This window comes from Anomaloglossus baeobatrachus, chromosome 1, assembly GCF_048569485.1.
Source record: "Anomaloglossus baeobatrachus isolate aAnoBae1 chromosome 1, aAnoBae1.hap1, whole genome shotgun sequence".
Classification (NCBI taxonomy): domain Eukaryota; kingdom Metazoa; phylum Chordata; class Amphibia; order Anura; family Aromobatidae; genus Anomaloglossus; species Anomaloglossus baeobatrachus.
In genome coordinates, this window is record NC_134353.1 from 508,540,000 (window position 1) to 508,558,407 (window position 18,408).

Sequence of the window (18,408 nt, forward strand, 5' to 3'; positions counted from 1 at the left end):
ACGCAAACGCCAACGCCTGAGAGGTTAAGGACACCACTTGCGGGGCAGATGTACGTGTGACTGTATTAATCTGCGCCTGACAAGCTGAGATAGCTTGGAGTGCCCATACGGCTGCGAATGCTGGAGCAAAAGACGCGCCGATAGCTTCATAGATGGATTTCAACCATAGTTCCATCTGTCTGTCAGTGGCATCTTTGAGCGAAGCCCCATCTTCCACTGCAACTATGGATCTAGCCGCCAGTCTGGAGATTGGAGGATCCACCTTAGGACACTGAGTCCAGCCCTTGACAACATCAGGGGGGAAGGGATAACGTGTATCCTTAAGGCGCTTGGAAAAACGCTTGTCTGGACAGTCTCGGTTTTTCTGGACTGCCTCTCTGAAGTCAGAGTGATCCAGAAACGTACTCAATGTACGCTTGGGAAACCTGAAACGGAATTTCTCCTGAGAAGCTGACTCCTCAGTTGTAGGAGCTGGGGGAGAAATATCCAACACCTGATTGATGGTCGCTATAAGGTCATTCACTACAGCGTCACCTTCAGGTGTATCAAGGTTGAGAGCGGCTTCAGGATCAGAATCCTGATCTGTTACCTCCGCTTCATCCTCCAGAGAGTCCTGCTGAGACCCTGAACAGTGTGATGAGGTGGAGGGAATTTCCCAGCGAGCCCGCTTGAGCGGCCTGGGACTGCTGTCCGTGTCAGAGACCTCACCCTGGGACCTATGGGTCACCCCAGGGGCACTTTGCTGTTCCAATTGAGGGGGACCAGGGGTCAAAGATTGAACAGTGCCCGGGGCCTGAATCACCGGTCTGGACTGTGAGGCTTCTAGTATTTTAGCAGACCATTTATCCATACTCTCAGACAGTTTGTCAGCAAAAGCTGCAAACTCCGTCCCTGTCACCTGGACAGTGGTAGCAGGTGGTTCCACCTGGGCCACCAGTAGCAGAGGCTCCGGCTGAGTAAGTGCCACAGGGGCCGAGCATTGCACACAATGAGGGTCAGTGGAACCTGCCGGTAGTCTAGCTGCACATGAGGTACAGTTTGCAAAGTACGCCTGTGCTTTGGCACCCTTGCTTTTTGCGGACGACATGCTGTTGTCTCCTCTGAGAACAATCCAGGAGGGTATATAGCCAAAAATCAACAGAGCGACCGTACAGTGCAAATGTATAGCCTATAAGCCTATATATATATATATATATATATATATATATATACACACTTCGGTACTCAGTGGGGCCAGCACCACAGGTGCTGCTTACCGACCGCTCAGAGCGGTTGTGTGATCACCAGATTCCCTGCCTGGGTCTCCCTGTGTTGTCTCTCCTCTCCAGCGTCTGAATCGCTGACAGGAATGGCTGCCGGCGTTCTGTGGGGAGGAGGGGACCGTGGGCGTGCCCAAGAAAGTGCGGGAATCTAGTGCCCCAGTGTACTGAGTGAGGGGGGAGGAGGATACTATGTATGCTCCAGCCCTCAGTGCTGACGATGTGTGCAGCGTCCCGCCCTTCCCCTGACTGGCAGGCCTGTGGGTGGGCGGGAATATGCGGTACTAGGCCGCAGAAGCCGGGGACTAAAGTTATAAGCGCGGCCGGCAATAAGCGCGGCCGCGCGGTAGTCCCCGGCGCACTAACACACCCAGCAGTGCTGCAATGTGTATGGCACAAGCGCTCCATGCGCGGTCCCCACGGGGACACAGAGTACCTCATAGTAGCAGGGCCTTGTCCCTGACGATACCCAGCTCCTATCTAGCAGATTCCCAGGGGCTGCGGAGGGAGCACGGTCCCAGTGCCTGGAGACCGATCCGGATCCCACTTCACCCAGAGCCCATTAAGGGATGGGGAAGGAAAACAGCATGTGGCTCCTGCCTGTGTACCCGCAATGGGTACCTCAACCTTAACAACACCGCCGACAAAGTGGGGTGAGAAGGGAGCATGCTGGGGGCCCTGTTATGGGCCCTCTTTTCTTCCATCCGACCTAGTCAGCAGCTGCTGCTGACTAAGCTGTGGAGCTTATGCGTGCATGTCAGCCTCCTTCGCACAAAGCATAAAAACTGAGGAGCCCGTGATGCACGGGGGGAGTATAGGCAGAAGGGGAGGGGCGTTACACTTTTAGTGTAATACTTTGTGTGGCCTCCGGAGGCATAGCTATACACCCAAGTGTCTGGGTCTCCCAATGGAGCGACAAAGAAACAGTCTGTCCATGAGCCATATTAATATTTATTTTAAAATGCTTCTTTCCAAGTGTTTAAATGGCTATAGTGAAAATTTGGCCTAGAGACTTTGAAACTTACAGGAGGTATCAGGTTCCCTGGCGTCGTTATCCCCAGGACTGAGTCACTGGAGTTGATACGGCTGTCTGTTTTTGGCTGCATTGCCAATGTCACTTTGACAGTTAACCAGTCAGCTTAGCCCATTCAAAGGGAACATCCTACACAAAACCGCTGAGCGACAATGATGGAACGTTAGAGCTACAGACAATAGGGGCAGTGCTTCAGACTAATCATTGGACCAAGGGAGATTAAATAATTTATTTTTAAATTTACTTTTATTCTAAAAATAAAAAAAGAGAATTTTGTTACTTACCGTAAATTCTTTTTCTTATAGTTCCGTATTGGGAGACCCAGACCATGGGTGTTTAGCTTCTGCCTCCGGAGGACACACAAAGTACTACACCTAAAAGTGTAGCTCCTCCCTCTGAGCTTATACACCCCCTGGTAGCCAGTCCTAGCCAGTTTAGTGCAAAAGCTGAAGGAGAATAGCCACCCACAAGTAGAACCGAGTAAGAACCGGAACAACCGGAGACTCTGTCCACGACAACAGCCGGTGATAACACACGAAACAAGAAAATTGCCAACAGGCAACAGGGAGGGAACTGGGTCTCCCAATACGGAACTATAAGAAAAAGAATTTACGGTAAGTAACAAAATTCTCTTTTTCTTTATCGTTCCTTTGGGAGACCCAGACCATGGGACGTTCCAAAGCGGTCCCTGAGTGGGAATAAATCGAAAAAACTAAGAAGTAGGCGGAGCCTAACTTCACAAGTGGGCAACAGCCGCCTGAAGGATGCGTCTGCCCAAGCTCGCATCTGCCGAAGCATGAGCATGCACTTGGTAGTGCTTCGAAAAGGTATGCAGGCTAGTCCAAGTGGCAGCCTGACAGACTTGTTGAGCCGTAGCCTGGTGCCTAAAAGCCCAAGAGGCACCGACAGCTCTGGTCGAGTGTGCTTTGATCCCCGGCGGGGGAGGCACCTGAGTACTCTGGTAGGCGTCCGAAATGGTCGATCTAATCCAACGGGCCAAGGTCGTTTTAGAAGCAGAGAGACCCTTGCGCCGCCCTGTGGTTAGCACAAAAAGAGAAGTGCACCGCCTAAGCGCAGCGGTGCGAGACACATAAATCCGGAGAGCACGCACCAGATCTAGAGTATGCAGCGCTTTTTCAAAGCGATGAACAGGGGCCGGACAGAAGGAAGGCAAGGAAATATCCTGGTTAAAGTGGAAGGGAGAGACCACCTTAGGAAGAAAGTCCGGGGTCGGACGGAGAACTACCTTATCTTGGTAAAAAAACAAAAAAGGTGACTCCTAGGAGAGCGCAGCCAAATCAGAGACTCTCCTGAGAGAAGTTATGGCAACTAGAAAGGCCACCTTTTGAGAAAGACGATACAAAGAAACCTCCCTAAGGGGCTCGAAAGGGGGTTTCTGCAATACCGTGAGGACCAAGTTAAGGTCCCAGGGATCCAAGGGCCGCCGATAAGGCGGAATGATGTGAGACGCACCTTGCATGAAGGTGCGGACCTGAGCCAGCCGGGCGAGACGCCGCTGGAACAGCACTGATAGAGCTGAGACTAGTCCCTTGAGAGAGTTGAGGGACAGTCCTAGCTGCAGACCGGACTGTAAAAAAGACAGAAGGGTCGGCAACGAGAATGGCCAAGGAGAATGGCCGGAAGAGCGACACCAGGACAGGAAAATTTTCCAAGTCCTGTGATAGATCTTGACGGAGGAAGACTTACGGGCCCGAGTCATAGTGGAGATGACTTCAGGAGGAATACCAGAAGCCGTCAAAATCCAGGACTCAAGAGCCACGCCGTCAATTTGAGTGCCGCAGAATTCGGACGGAAAAACGGACCTTGCGAGAGCAGGTCTGGACGGTCCGGAAGATGCCACGGCATCTCCACGGACAGTTGGAGCAGGTCCGGATACCAAGCTAGCCTGGGCCAGTCCGGTGCAATGAGGATGACTCGACGGCCCTCCATTCTGATCTTGCGCAGGACTCTGGGCAAGAGAGCTAGAGGGGGAAACACGTAGGACAGACGAAACTGGGACCAGTCTTGAACCAGAGCGTCCGCGGCGAAGGCCTGAGGATCGTGGGAGCGAGCCACGTAAACCGGAACCTTGTTGTTGTGACGGGATACCATTAGGTCCATGTCCGGAGTGCCCCACTTGCGGCAGATTGACTGAAACACTGCCGGGTGCAAGGACCACTCGCCACTGAGATAATCTGCCTCCCAGTTTTCTTCGCCAGGGATGTGGACTGCGGATATGGTGGACTTGGAGTCCTCCGCCCATTGAAGAATGCGTTGGACCTCCAACATTGCCAGGCGGCTGCGTGTCCCGCCTTGGTGATTGATGTAGGCAACCGCTATCGCGTTGTCTGACTGGACTCGAATGTGCCTGCCCGCCAACAGGTGGTGAAAGGCTAGGAGAGCTAGAAGCACAGCTCTGGTTTCCAGCACATTGATTGAAAGGGCTGACTCGGACGGAGTCCAAGTGCCCTGTGCTCTGTGGTGGAGATGTACCGCTCCCCAGCCGGATAGGCTGGCATCCGTGGTGAGAATCACCCAGGATGGAGTCAGGAAGGAGCGCCCTTGGGACAGGGAGAGGGGTCGAAGCCACCACTGAAGAGAGGTCCTGGTCCGTGGCGACAGAGCCACTAACCTCTGTAAGGAGGAAGGCCGCTTGTCCCAACAGCGGAGAATGTCCAGCTGCAGAGGACGCAGATGGAACTGGGCAAAGGGAACTGCCTCCATGGAGGCCACCATTTGACCCAGCACCTGCATCAGACGCCTGAGGGTATAACGGCGGGGCATCAGGAGAGAGCGCACCGCCAACCGGAGTGACAGCTGTTTGTCTAAGGGCAACTTCACAAGTGCCGGCAAAGTCTCGAACTGCATCCCTAGGTCGTGAGACTCTGGGTCGGAGTCAGAGTGGATTTGGGAAGATTGACAATCCACCCGAATTGGGCTAGGGTGGCGAGAGTGAGCGAAACACTCCGCTGACAGTCTGCGCTGGATGGACCCTTGACCAGAAGGTCGTCCAGATAAGGAAGCACTGCTAACCCCTGGAGGTGCAGGACCGCAATCACTGCCGCCATGACCTTGGTGAATACCCGAGGGGCCGTGGCTAACCCGAAGGGGAGAGCCACGAATTGGAAATGATCCTCTCCTATCGCAAAACGTAACCAACGCTGATGAGACACTGCGATTGGCACATGTAGATAGGCATCTCTGATGTCGATGGACGCCAGGAAATCCCCTTGGGTCATAGAGGCAATGACTGATCGCAGAGACTCCATGCGAAAATGCTGCACCCGGACATGCTTGTTGAGAAGCTTGAGATCCAGGATGGGCCGGAAGGTACCGTCCTTTTTTGGAACTAGGAAGAGATTTGAGTAAAAACCTCTGAACCGTTCCTGAGCGGGAACTGGGACAATCACTCCGTTTGCCTGCAAGGACGCCACGGCCTGCGAGAAGGCGGCGGCCTTGGAGCAGGGGGGAGTTGAGAGAGCAAATCTGTTTGGAGGGCTGGAAGAGAATTCTATCCTGTAGCCGTCAGGTATGATGTCTCTCACCCACTGATCGGAGACTTGCTTTAACCAAGCGTCGCCAAAGTGGGAGAGACTGCCACCGACTAAGGACGTGGCTGGAGCGAGCTGAGAGTCATGAGGAAGCTGCCTTAGTGGCAGAACCTCCTGCGGTCTTCTGCGGACGCGCTTTTGGGCGCCAGTTGGATTTCTGATCCTTGGCTGAGTTAGCGGACGAGGCGGAAGGCTTAGAGGATGACCAGTTGGAGGAACGAAAGGAACGAAACCTCGATTGATTCCTACCCTGGGCGGGTTTCCTGGTCTTGGTTTGTGGCATGGAAGTACTCTTCCCGCCAGTAGCTTCTTTAATGATTTCATCCAGCTGTTCACCAAACAGCCGTGAACCAGCAAAAGGGAGCCCAGCAAGAAACTTCTTGGAAGAAGCATCTGCCTTCCATTATCGAAGCCACAAAATCCTGCGGATAACAAGAGAATTAGCTGAAGCCACCGCAGTGCGGTGAGCAGCCTCTAGCATGGCAGACATGGCATAAGATGAAAAGGCTGAAGCCTGAGCAGTTAAGGTAACCATCTCAGGCATAGATTCCTTGGTGAGGGAATGCATCTCCTCTAGAGAAGCAGAGATGGCTTTGAGAGCCCACAATGCTGCAAAAGTCAGGGAAAACGCGGCCCCCGCAGCTTCATACACAGATTTGGCCAGAAGGTCAATCTGACGGTCAGTGGAATCCTTAAGTGAGGTGCCGTCAGCCACCGACAACGGTCCGGGCTGATGGTAGACCCTCCGGTGTCTAGGCTTTTGGGGAGTGAGACCACTCCTTGACCACCTCAGGTGGAAATGGAAACCGTTCATCAGAACCACGCTTTGGAAAGCGTTTGTCAGGGCAGGCCCTGGGTTTGGTCACAGCGGTCTGAAAACTGGAGTGGTTAAAGAACACACTCTTCACTCTCTTAGGCGAGGTAAACTGATGTTTTTCTGCCAAAGAGAGTTGCTCCTCTGACACTGGCGGATTGAGATCCAGCACAGAATTAATAGAAGCAATCAAATCACTAAGATCTGAGTCACCCTCAGAGAAATCGATGGGATACATAGCCTCCGAGCCCCCAGTGAGGGCATACTCCTCATCTTGAGAGTCAGCTCTTGAGACAGAGCCGTGGGATGGGGAGGGGGAGGAAACCCCGCGCCTTCTCTTAGAAGGACGGGGTCTGGGATCAGATGATGAATCCTCCGTGAGCTCCGATGGACGGAGGTCAGAGGATAGGAGTCCTCTGTCAAGAGTATTAGAGGCACCCTGTGAGGGGGGCTGATGCATATTCATCAAAGTCCTGGACAAAAGCCACATGGACTCAGCAAATGACTGGGATATGGACCTAGAAAAGGACTCTACCCAGGCCGGGGGTTCAATCACAGGTGCAGCAGCAGCCTGAGAGACCACTGGGGGTGAGACTCCAGGCTGTGGCACCGCCAAGTTAGAGCAGACATCACAATGTGGATAGGTGCTTGGCTCAGGCAGCAGGAGCTTACATGCAGTGCATGCAGAATAAAGCTTTGGAGCCTTGCTCCTTGTGTGAGACATGTTGCTGGAGTGGGGGCTTTGCAGAGAATGAACCCCAGGGAGAATATACAGAGGTCCACAACCGGAGACCGGCTGTGGCTTACCAGACCGCTGAGCGTGGTGTTGTGTGCCCTCCAGATCCCGAAGCCCGGTCCCCCAGTCGCAGCACCTCAGCAGAGATGCAGAATGCAGGATGTCCCAGAGCAGAGTGAACTCTGCCTGAGAAATGGGGCGTTCCTATAAAAGATCGGGAACTGGAGGGCTATAGAGACCTGCAGGGAAGGAGGGACGCCCCAGCAGTGGGGAGTGTCCCTCCCCTGTGTAGAACGGCCGCCGGGAGGAGCCGAACCTGTCCCTCTGCATGAGTGACATGCGAGGGCAGGAAAATGAAACTAGGCCTCCGGCGAAGCCGAGGCCTAAATTTAAGCGGCGAGGCCGACAAGCAGGCACCATCGGCGCGGTTCTCAGGCAAAAGCTAGAGAACCCGCCGGAAAAGTTAAAAATCACATACAGCATACTCTCCCCTTACAATAAAGAACCGGGACCCCCAACATAAACGTCTCAGGTACTTAGCTGCTGAGACGCAGGGCCATGTCCCTGGGGATGAGTGCTCCGGTCCAACAGAATCCTCAAGGGGCTGTGGATAGAGACCGGACTCCTGCCAGGCATGGAGACCATGCTGGCTCCCACTTCAAGCCAGAGCCCAGAAGGGATGGTGAAGGAGCGCGGCATGTAAGGCTGCAGCCTTGTAAATCAACCTTAACAACACCGCCGACACAGTGGGGTGAGAAGGGACATGCCGGGAGTCCAGACATGGACCCGCTTTTCTTCAAACTCTTTCCAAAAGTCAAACAAATCAGATGAGAATGCATGTGTGGATGTATGCCTCCTGACACAAAGCAATAAACTGGCTAGGACTGGCTACCAGGGGGTGTATAAGCTCAGAGGGAGGAGCTACACTTTTAGTACATTGTGTGTCCTCCGGAGACAGAAGTTAAACACCCATGGTCTGGGTCTCCCAAAGGAACGATAAAGAAAAAAATATTTTCTTTTATTATTTTTATTAATAAAAAATACAAATAATTTTTATTTTTTTATTATTATATTCTTCCTCTGGGGGAATCAGGATTTTCTGAAAATAACTGTATAAAAAGAAAAAACTGCAACCAAAAAGGTCTATTACATAATTCTCTAAATAGAAACGAGCCTTTTTTTTTTTTTTTGTTAAAAGAAAAGTTTAAAATATATTGTTTCAATTCTTTAGAGAATGATAATTACCGTTGTCCTCCACTTAGTTCTGTCAAATTTTCTTTCCATGTACTTCCCAATGCAACTTTAAACTCCAGTCCATCTAATACACCCTTTCCTTCTGGAGGAGCCAGCATAGCATTTGCCCCGGGTAAAAGTGTTGAGAAAATGGAACCAAAGTCATTATTTACCTGTATATAAAACAAAAAAAAAAAAAACAAAAACACAAAACTGGCATCATTACATTGTCATGGTGAATACTTTGTCTGCACCAGTCACATAACCAAAATTAAGAGCGAGGCTCCAATACATCCACTTACCTTTTCCCATGCAGTCTTCAAAGCGCTGTTTTTCTTCTCATCAAGTTCTTCAATAGTGCCCAAAATCTTTGACTTGTCATTCTCCACTATTCTCTTCTTTTTCATCAAGTCATTATACTGTAGAAATAAAGAGTTTTGGCAGCGATTATTTTATGCAGCTAAAGATCTTACACAATTTAACCAAATCTTTGTTTTACTGGCTCACCTTGTGCCAAAAAACGGATTTTTGTGTACTAACCGTAAAATAATTTTCTCTTAGCCATCATTGGGGGACACAGGACCATGGGTGTTATGCTGCTAATCCATAGGAGGACACTAAGTAGATGCAAAGATGTTAGCTCCTCCCCTGCAGTATACACCCCCTGGCCCAGCCAGGCTACTTCAGTTTTAGTACACAAGCAGTAGGAGAACAAGTAACAAAAAATGTGAGTGAATACTCATAACAAAAAAGTACTGAGAGAAAAAAGCTAAGGCCCAACAGGGCAACAGGGAGGGTGCTGTGTCCCCCAATGATGGCTAAGAGAAAACGATTTTACGGTGAGTACACAAAAATCAATTTTTCTCTGACGCCTCATTGGGGGACACAGGACCATGGGACATCCTAAAGCAGTCCCTGGGTGGGTAAACAAACAACGCAACCCAAGGACTAGGAACCAGTCACAGATAGCCAGGAGTGCCCACTGAGATAGGTGCTCCACTATTGTTTGCAGAATTTTCCTACCTAGGTTCGCCTCAGCCGAATCCTGGGTATGGACTCGGTAATGCTTTGAAACAGTATGTAGGCAAGATCAGGTCGCAGCCTTACACCCTCGTTCCACTGAAGCCTGATGCCCAAGAGGCGCCAACTGCTCGCGTGGAATGAGTCCGCAGCCCACTAGGAATGGGCTTGAGTTTCAAGTGGTAGACCTCCTGGATCGCAGAGCGAATCCAGCAAGCCAGCGTTGCCTATGAAGCTGCCTCTCCTTTCTTAGGCCTTTCAGGAATGACAAATAAGGAGTCCATGTTCCTAAAGAGGTTGTCCTGGGTACGTAATATCTGAGATCCCTCACAAGGTCTAGTGAATGTAGGAACCTTTCCACCCTATGGACTGGGTGTGGACAAAAAGGTAGAACAATGTCCTCGTTCATATGAAACAGGGAAGTAACCTTCGGAAGAAAATCCGGTAGGGGGCGTAGAACCACCTTGTCCTGATGAAAGATCAGAAAGGGTTCGCGGCAAGAGTGCTACCTTCGCACTAAGAAGGTTACCCTCCAGGAGAGAAGAGCAAGAGAAGATTCCTTAAGAGGTTCAAAGGGGGACCTCAGGATAGCGTCCAAAACGAGATTGAGGTCCCATGGGTCCAGCGACCGTTTGTACGGGGGAACTAGATGGGAAACGCCCTTGAGGAAAGTCTTGACTTGCGGATTGCAAGCTAGGCGGTATTGATAGAATATTGAGAGAGATGAAACCTGCCCCTTAAGGGAGCTGAGGGCCAACCCTTTTTGCAACCTGACTGCAAAAATAAAATCAAGAATTCTGGGGATCGCCAGAGGCATAGGTTGGACATTAGATTCCTTGCACTGGGAAAGGAAAGTTTTCCACGTACGGTGGTAAATACGGGATGAAGGCTGGCTTTCGGGCACTGTACAAGGTGAAGATGACCACGGGAGAGAATCTCGCTCTTGTTAAAGTCCAGGTCTCAATAGCCAGGCCGTCAGCTTCAGGGCTCTGGAGTTCTGATGGGAAATGGGCCCTTGGGTCAGCAGGTCTGGGATGCTTACGAAGCGCCATGAGCAATTGTACTAATTTGGCATACCAGGCGCACCTGGGCTAGTCCGGTGCTATTAGTATCACCGGGACTCCTTCTGCCTTGATCTTCCTGATTACTCGCGGCAGCAGGAGCAGAGGCGAAAAACATGCAAGGTAGACAGAAGCGACTTCAGGAGACTATAGCATACGCGCCGATGGACTGTGGATCACGTGACCTGGCTAAGAACGCAGGTACCTTTGCGTTCAACCTTGAGGCCATTAGATCCACGTATGGTGTACCCCAGCGAGTGCAGATGTGTGGGAACACTTCTGGGTGGAGAAACCAGGCCGTGGCGACTTAGAAGGTCCGCCGCCCAGTTCTCTACTCCCGGTAAGTGTAACGCTGAAAACACAGACCCCAGTCGATTCGGCCCAGGTGAGGATCCTAAGGACCTCGAGATAAGCTGTCTTGCTGCTGGAACCTCCCTGCTGATTGACCTAGGACACAGATGTTGCATTGTCCAATTGGACCAGAATCAAACGACCTGCTAGCAGAAAAGGGGAATGACCTGAGCGCGAGAAAGTTTGCGCTGATTTTCAGGATGATTTCTGGGAAGGGAAGACTCCTGGGGCGTCCAACATCCCCAAGCAGTGTGGAGCCAGTGCGCTGCTCCCCAGACTAAGAGGCTGGCGTCCGTGGTCAGGAGTAGCCAGTCCACTTGGGGGAGAAAAACTCCCTCTCAATATGGAAGAGGACTGAAGCCACCAGCAAAGCGCATACCTGACTGAAGGTGTCAGGTGAAAAGGGGCTCTTGTCCCAGGCAGCTAGAAGCGCAAGCTGCAGTGGCCGGTGGGGTGGCTAAGTGAGCAGCACTGCCTCTATAGCCGCCGCTATCCTACCTAGCACTCATACTGAATCGTATGGAGCGAGAGGAGCATGTAAAAGGCAGTGTACCACTTGTTGTAGAGCGGTCGCCTTGTCTTGAGGGAGAAATGTCAAGCCCCGAAGGGTGTCCAGTGACATGCCCAGGGAGGTGACGGATTTTGACGGGACCGGGGATGATTTGACTGGAGTCAGAAGCCGCCCTAAGCGGGATAGGGTGCCCACAGAGATTTGCACGATGGTTGAGCCCTTGATGAGGAGGTCATCCAAGCAAGGCAGAATAGCCACTCTCCTGGCGTGAAGGGCACTCATGGCGGCCGCCATGACCTTTGTTAAGACCATTGGTGCTGTGGCAGAGCCGATGGTAGGGCCACAAATGAAAAAAAGAAGTCCTGAACAGCGAAGCGGAGGAACGTTTGGTGAGCAGGAGCGATGGGCATGTGCAGGTACGCGTCTCTGATAGCTAGGGAGGCAAGGAATTCTCCTTCGACCATAAAGGTAAAAATGGACCCTAGGAATTCCATTCTGAATCTCCTTACGTGCAAGTTTGCTCAGGTGTTAGAGGTCCAGGATGGGTCGAACTGACCAGTCCTTTTTTGGGGACCACGAGGGGTTGGAATAGAAGGCCTTGAACCTCTCGCCGTCCGGAACAGGTACCATCACCCCCGCCGTTTGCAGGGAGTGGATCGCTGAGAAGGCTTCACGGTGTTTTGGAGCCTTTGGGGGGTTTGAGAGAAAAGATTGACCAGGGGATCGGGTCCGGAATTCAATGTGGTAACCAGAAGACATAAGGTATCGCACCCATCTGTGGTCTGAGGCGGCAGCCCAGATGGAAGAGGACGAGACTCCTCGGTCTTTGTCTAGACTGCCAGGACGAGGTGGACTCGGGGAGGGCTGAGAAGGTCGGGACCTGCGTGTCTAGTAAAAAAACATCCTGGGCTAGAGTTGAGGGAGGTAGGTACTTCTTAGAGACAGAGTCCGCTCTCCATTATCGGAATCAGAGGGCCTTACAGATGGCTATGGTATTTGAGGCGGCAATAACTGCGCAGGTAGCAGCGTCGAGGGAGGCCTGCCTGAGGTACTCTGCCGCCGCAGCAATGTGAACTGTTACATCTGTGAGGGTCTGAGGGAAACTGGTAGTTCTGGTGCCTGTGCGACCCACACGGAAGGGGAGAGGGACCCGCAGCCTCAAGGCTTGTCTGTCGGGTCCTTGAAGGAGGATCCATCAAGTAAAAGACAGGAGGGTCCTTCAGGCAGGCGGAAGCCGGGTGAGGGTCCACTGAGGCCGGATCGGCCCAGCCCTTAGAGACAGCTAAGCCAAAGGGGTACTGTCCCATGAGTTTACGGATACCAAAGCGGCATTAAAAAACCTTTTTTTTTGTTGAAGTTTCTTCACCCTTTTAAAGGAGACCGCAGGGTCAGTAGTAGTGGATGGGAGAACTTCCACATGCAAAGTTTTGGTTTATTGCTGCAATAAGGGAGTCCATCGCAGCTTGATCGCTCGGGGAGGTTGAAACCAAGAAATCATCCCGGTACAAACATCATTCCCCTTCCTCCGGCTGCTCAGAGACCCTGCCCTTTTTCTGATCTGCAACCGGTGAAGCAGAGGGCTGATTCTTATCAGAAGGACCCTCTATAGAGGTGTCATCAGGCTGCGTTCTGTCCAGGGGCCCCGAGGGGTGTGAGGACGATGTTGCATAGCCAGCACCAGGTTCTGGGAACTGTGCCCTTTCCGAGGGACTGGGAGCCATAGGCTCTGGGCTGGCAGGGTTGCTGCGGTGGTGGTGGTGAGGGGGGGGGAGCTACAGGGGCACTGGACTCACAGAAGGAAGAGGTGCTCTCATCCCCTAGTAGCTCAGCGTGGCAAGATGCATTAAAAGTATTGTAGTTGTTGCTGTAATTGTGCGGGGCATAAAGAAGGGAATTTTGTTACTTACCGTAAATTCCTTTTCTTCTAGCTCCAATTGGGAGACCCAGACGATTGGGTGTATAGCTACTGCCTCCGGAGGCCACACAAAGCATTACACTAAAAAGTGTAAGGCCCCTCCCCTTCTGGCTATACACCCCCCGTGGGATCACGGGCTGCTCAGTTTTAGTGCTAAAGCAAGAAGGAGGAAAGCCAATAACTGGTTTAAACAAATTCAATCCGAAGTAACATCGGAGAACTGAAACCGTTCAACATGAACAACATGTGTACCCGAAAAAACCAAAAATCCCGAAGGAAACAGGGCGGGTGCTGGGTCTCCCAATTGGAGCTAGAAGAAAAGGAATTTACGGTAAGTAACAAAATTCCCTTCTTCTTCGGCGCTCCATTGGGAGACCCAGACGATTGGGACGTCCAAAAGCAGTCCCTGGGTGGGTAAATTAATACCTCAAGTTAGAGCTGCAAAACAGCCCTCCCCTACGAGGAGGCAACCGCCGCCTGCAGGACTCTTCTACCTAGGCTGGCGTCCGCCGAAGCGTAGGTATGCACCTGATAATGTTTGGTGAAAGTGTGCAGACTCGACCAGGTAGCTGCCTGGCACACCTGTTGAGCCGTAGCCTGGTGTCGTAATGCCCAGGACGCACCCACGGCTCTGGTAGAATGGGCCTTCAGCCCTGATGGAACCGGAAGCCCAGCAGAACGGTAGGCTTCAAGAATTGGTTCCTTGATCCATCGAGCCAGGGTGGATTTGGAAGCCTGCGATCCTTTGCGCTTACCAGCGACAAGGACAAAGGGTGCATCCGAGCGGCGCAGGGGCGCCGTGCGGGAAATGTAGATTCTGAGTGCTCTCACGAGATCCAACAAATGCAAATCCTTTTCATACCGATGAACTGGATGAGGACAAAGGGAAGGTAAGGAGATATCCTGATTGAGATGAAAAGAGGATACCACCTTAGGGAGAAACTCCTGAATCGGGCGCAGCACTACCTTGTCCTGGTGAAAAACCAGGAAGGGAGCTTTGGATGACAGCGCTGCCAGCTCGGATACCCTCCGAAGAGACGTGACCGCTACCAGAAAGGCCACTTTCTGTGAGAGTCGAGAAAGTGAAACATCCCTCAGAGGCTCGAAGGTCGGCTTCTGGAGAGCAACTAGTACCCTGTTCAGATCCCATGGATCTAACGGCCGTTTGTACGGAGGGACGATGTGACAAACCCCCTGCAGGAACGTGCGTACCTGAGGAAGTCGTGCTAGACGCTTTTGAAAAAATACCGATAGCGCTGAGACTTGCCCTTTAAGGGAGCCGAGCGATAAGCCTTTTTCCAAACCAGATTGCAGGAAGGAAAGAAAAGTAGGCAATGCAAATGGCCAGGGGGACACTCCCTGTGCCGAGCACCAGGATAAGAAAATCTTCCACGTTCTGTGGTAGATCTTAGCAGACGTGGGCTTCCTAGCCTGTCTCATGGTGGCCACGACCCCTTGAGATAATCCTGAAGATGCTAGTATCCAGGACTCAATGGCCACACAGTCAGGTTCAGGGCCGTAGAATTCAGATGGAAAAACGGCCCTTGTGACAGTAAGTCTGGCCGGTCTGGTAGCGCCCACGGTTGGCCGACCGTGAGATGCCACAGATCCGGATACCACGACCTCCTCGGCCAGTCTGGGGCGACGAGCAAGACGCGGCGGCAATCGGACCTGATCTTGCGTAGCACTCTGGGCAAGAGTGCCAGAGGGGGAAACACATAGGGCAGCTGGAACTGCGACCAATCTTGCACTAAGGCGTCTGCCGCCAGAGCTCTGTGATCGCGAGACCGTGCCATGAAAGTTGGGACCTTGTTGTTGTGCCGGGACGCCATTAGGTCGACGTCCGGCCTTCCCCAGCGGCGACAGATTTCCTGAAACACGTCCGGGTGAAGGGACCATTCCCCTGCGTCCATACCCTGGCGACTGAGGAAGTCTGCTTCCCAGTTTTCTACGCCGGGGATGTGAACTGCGGATATGGTGGAGGCCGTGGCTTCCACCCACATCAGAATCCGCCGGACTTCCTGGAAGGCTTGCCGACTGCGTGTCCCGCCTTGGTGGTTGATGTATGCCACCGCTGTGGAGTTGTCCGACTGAATTCGGATCTGCTTTCCTTCCAGCCACTGCTGGAAGGCTTGTAGGGCAAGATACACTGCCCTGATTTCCAGAACATTGATCTGAAGGGTGGACTCCTGCTGAGTCCACGTACCCTGAGCCCTGTGGTGGAGAAAAACTGCTCCCCACCCTGACAGACTCGCGTCTGTCGTGACCACCGCCCAGGATGGGGGTAGGAAGGACCTTCCTTGTGATAATGAGGTGGGAAGAAGCCACCATTGAAGAGAGTCCTTGGCCGTCTGGGAAAGGTAGACTTTCCTGTCTAAGGACGTCGACTTCCCGTCCCATTGGCGGAGAATGTCCCATTGAAGTGGGCGCAGATGAAACTGCGCAAACGGGACTGCCTCCATTGCTGCCACCATCTTCCCCAGGAAGTGCATGAGGCGTCTTAAGGGGTGCGACTGGCCTTGAAGGAGAGAGTGCACCCCTGTCTGTAGTGAACGCTGCTTGTCCATCGGAAGCTTCACTATCGCTGAGAGAGTATGAAACTCCATGCCAAGATATGTTAGTGATTGGGTCGGTGACAGATTTGACTTTGAAAAGTTGATGATCCACCCGAAAGTCTGGAGAGTCTCCAGCGCAACGTTCAGGCTGTGTTGGCATGCCTCTTGAGAGGGTGCCTTGACAAGTAGATCGTCCAAGTAAGGGATCACCGAGTGTCCCTGAGAGTGCAAGACTGCTACCACTGCTGCCATGACCTTGGTGAAAACCCGTGGGGCTGTCGCCAGACCAAATGGCAGGGCTACGAACTGAAGGTGTTCGTCTCCTATAACGAAGCGTAGAAAACGCTGGTGCTCTGGAGCAATCGGCACGTGGAGATAAGCATCTTTGATGTCTATTGATGCTAGGAAATCTCCTTGAGACATCGAGGCAATGACGGAGCGGAGCGATTCCATCCGGAACCGCCTGGTTTCACGTGCTTGTTGAGCGGTTTTAGGTCCAGAACAGGACGGAAAGAGCCGTCCTTTTTTGGCACCACAAACAGATTGGAGTAAAAACCTTGACCTCGTTCCTGAAGAGGAACAGGGATCACCACTCCTTCTGCCCTTAGAGAGCACACCGCCTGCAGAAGAGCATCGGCTCGGTCGGGATGTGGGGAAGTTCTGAAGAACCGAGGCGGAGGACGAGAACTGAACTCTATCCGGTTCCCGTGAGACAAAATGTCTGTTACCCACCGGTCCTTGACCTGTGGCAGCCAAATGTCGCAAAAGCGGGAGAGCCTTCCACCGACCGAGGATGCGGAGAGAGGAGGCCGAAAGTCATGAGGCAGCCGGCTTGGAAGCGGTTCCTCCGGCTGCTTTCTTTGGGCGTGAGTGAGCCCGCCAGGAATCTGAGCTCCTCTGCTCCTTCTGAGTCCTTTTGGACGAGGAGAATTGGGCCCTGCCCGAACCTCGAAAGGACCGAAACCTCGACTGTCCCCTCCACTGTTGAGGTTTGCTTGATCTGGGCTGGGGTAAGGAAGAGTCCTTACCCTTGGACTGTTTAATGATTTCAGCCAATTGCTCACCAAACAGTCTGTCTTGAGATAATGGCAAACTGGTTAAGCATTTTTTGGAAGCAGAATCTGCTTTCCATTCCTTTAACCATAAGGCTCTGCGTAAAACCACAGAGTTGGCGGACGCCATTGACGTACGGCTGGTAGAGTCCAAGACCGCATTGATAGCGTAAGTCGCAAACGCAGACATTTGCGAGGTCAAGGACGCCACTTGCGGCACTGATGGACGTATGACAGAGTCCACCTGCGCCAGACCAGCTGAAATAGCTTGGAGTGCCCACACGGCTGCGAATGCTGGAGCAAACGACGCGCCGATAGCTTCATAGACAGATTTCAACCAAAGGTCCATCTGTCTGTCATTGGCATCTTTAAGTGAAGCCCCATCTTCCACTGCAACTATGGATCTAGCCGCAAGCCTGGAGATTGGGGGGTCCACCTTTGGACACTGGGTCCAGCGTTTGACCACGTCAGGGGGAAAGGGATAACGTGTATCCTTAAGACGTTTGGAGAAACGCTTATCTGGATAAGCATGGTGTTTCTGGACTGCTTCTCTGAAGTCAGAGTGGTCCAGAAAAGTACTCAATTTACGCTTGGGATACCTGAAATGGAATTTCTCCTGCTGTGCTGCTGCCTCCTCCGCTGGAGGAGAAATATCCAGCAGTCTATTGATGGCCGCTATAAGATCATTCACCATGGCGTCACCATCAGGGGTATCCAGGTTGAGAGCGGTCTCAGGATTAGACTCCTGATCACCTAGCTCTGTCTCATCATACAGAGAATCCTCTCGCTGAGACCCTGACCAGCATGATGACGCCGAGGGTCTCTCCCAGCGAGCTCGCTTAGGCTGCCTGGGACTGTCGTCAGAGTCAGAGCCTTCAGCCTGTGATGCCTGAGACCCCCTTGGAGCACGGATTAGTTCCAACTGAGGGGGACCGGGGAACATTGAATCAACAGTGCCCATGGTCTGAGTGACCGGCCTGGACTGCAAAGTTTCTAGAATTTTTGTCATAGTCACAGACATCTTATCAGCAAAAACTGCAAACTCTGTCCCCGTCACCGGGGCAGGGTTCACAGGCGTCTCTGCCTGGGCCACTACTAGCATAGACTCCGGCTGACGAAGTGGCACAGGGACCGAACATTGCACACAATGGGGGTCAGTGGAACCTGCCGGTAGATCAGCCCCACATGCGGTACAGGCAGCATATAAAGCCTGTGCCTTGGCACCCTTGCTTTTTGCGGATGACATGCTGTTGTCTCCTCAGAGCAATATAGGGGTATAAGCCAAGAAGCGACCGTACAGTGCAATATATAGGTACA

General features: G+C 52.4%; 1 protein-coding gene across 2 annotated transcripts in view; it reads right to left on the bottom strand.

Moving 5' to 3' along the window:
• The window catches only part of SMC2 (structural maintenance of chromosomes 2), a 204,560-nt gene that overhangs the window by 15,215 nt on the left and 170,937 nt on the right, over positions 1–18,408 (bottom strand). For both annotated transcript variants that reach the window (XM_075316066.1, XM_075316064.1), the window contains 2 exons: positions 8,929–9,045; positions 8,639–8,799 (listed from right to left, as the gene is read on the bottom strand). In XM_075316066.1, the coding sequence (XP_075172181.1) occupies positions 8,639–8,799; positions 8,929–9,045 (278 nt within the window). The remainder of the gene's footprint in view (positions 1–8,638; positions 8,800–8,928; positions 9,046–18,408) is intronic.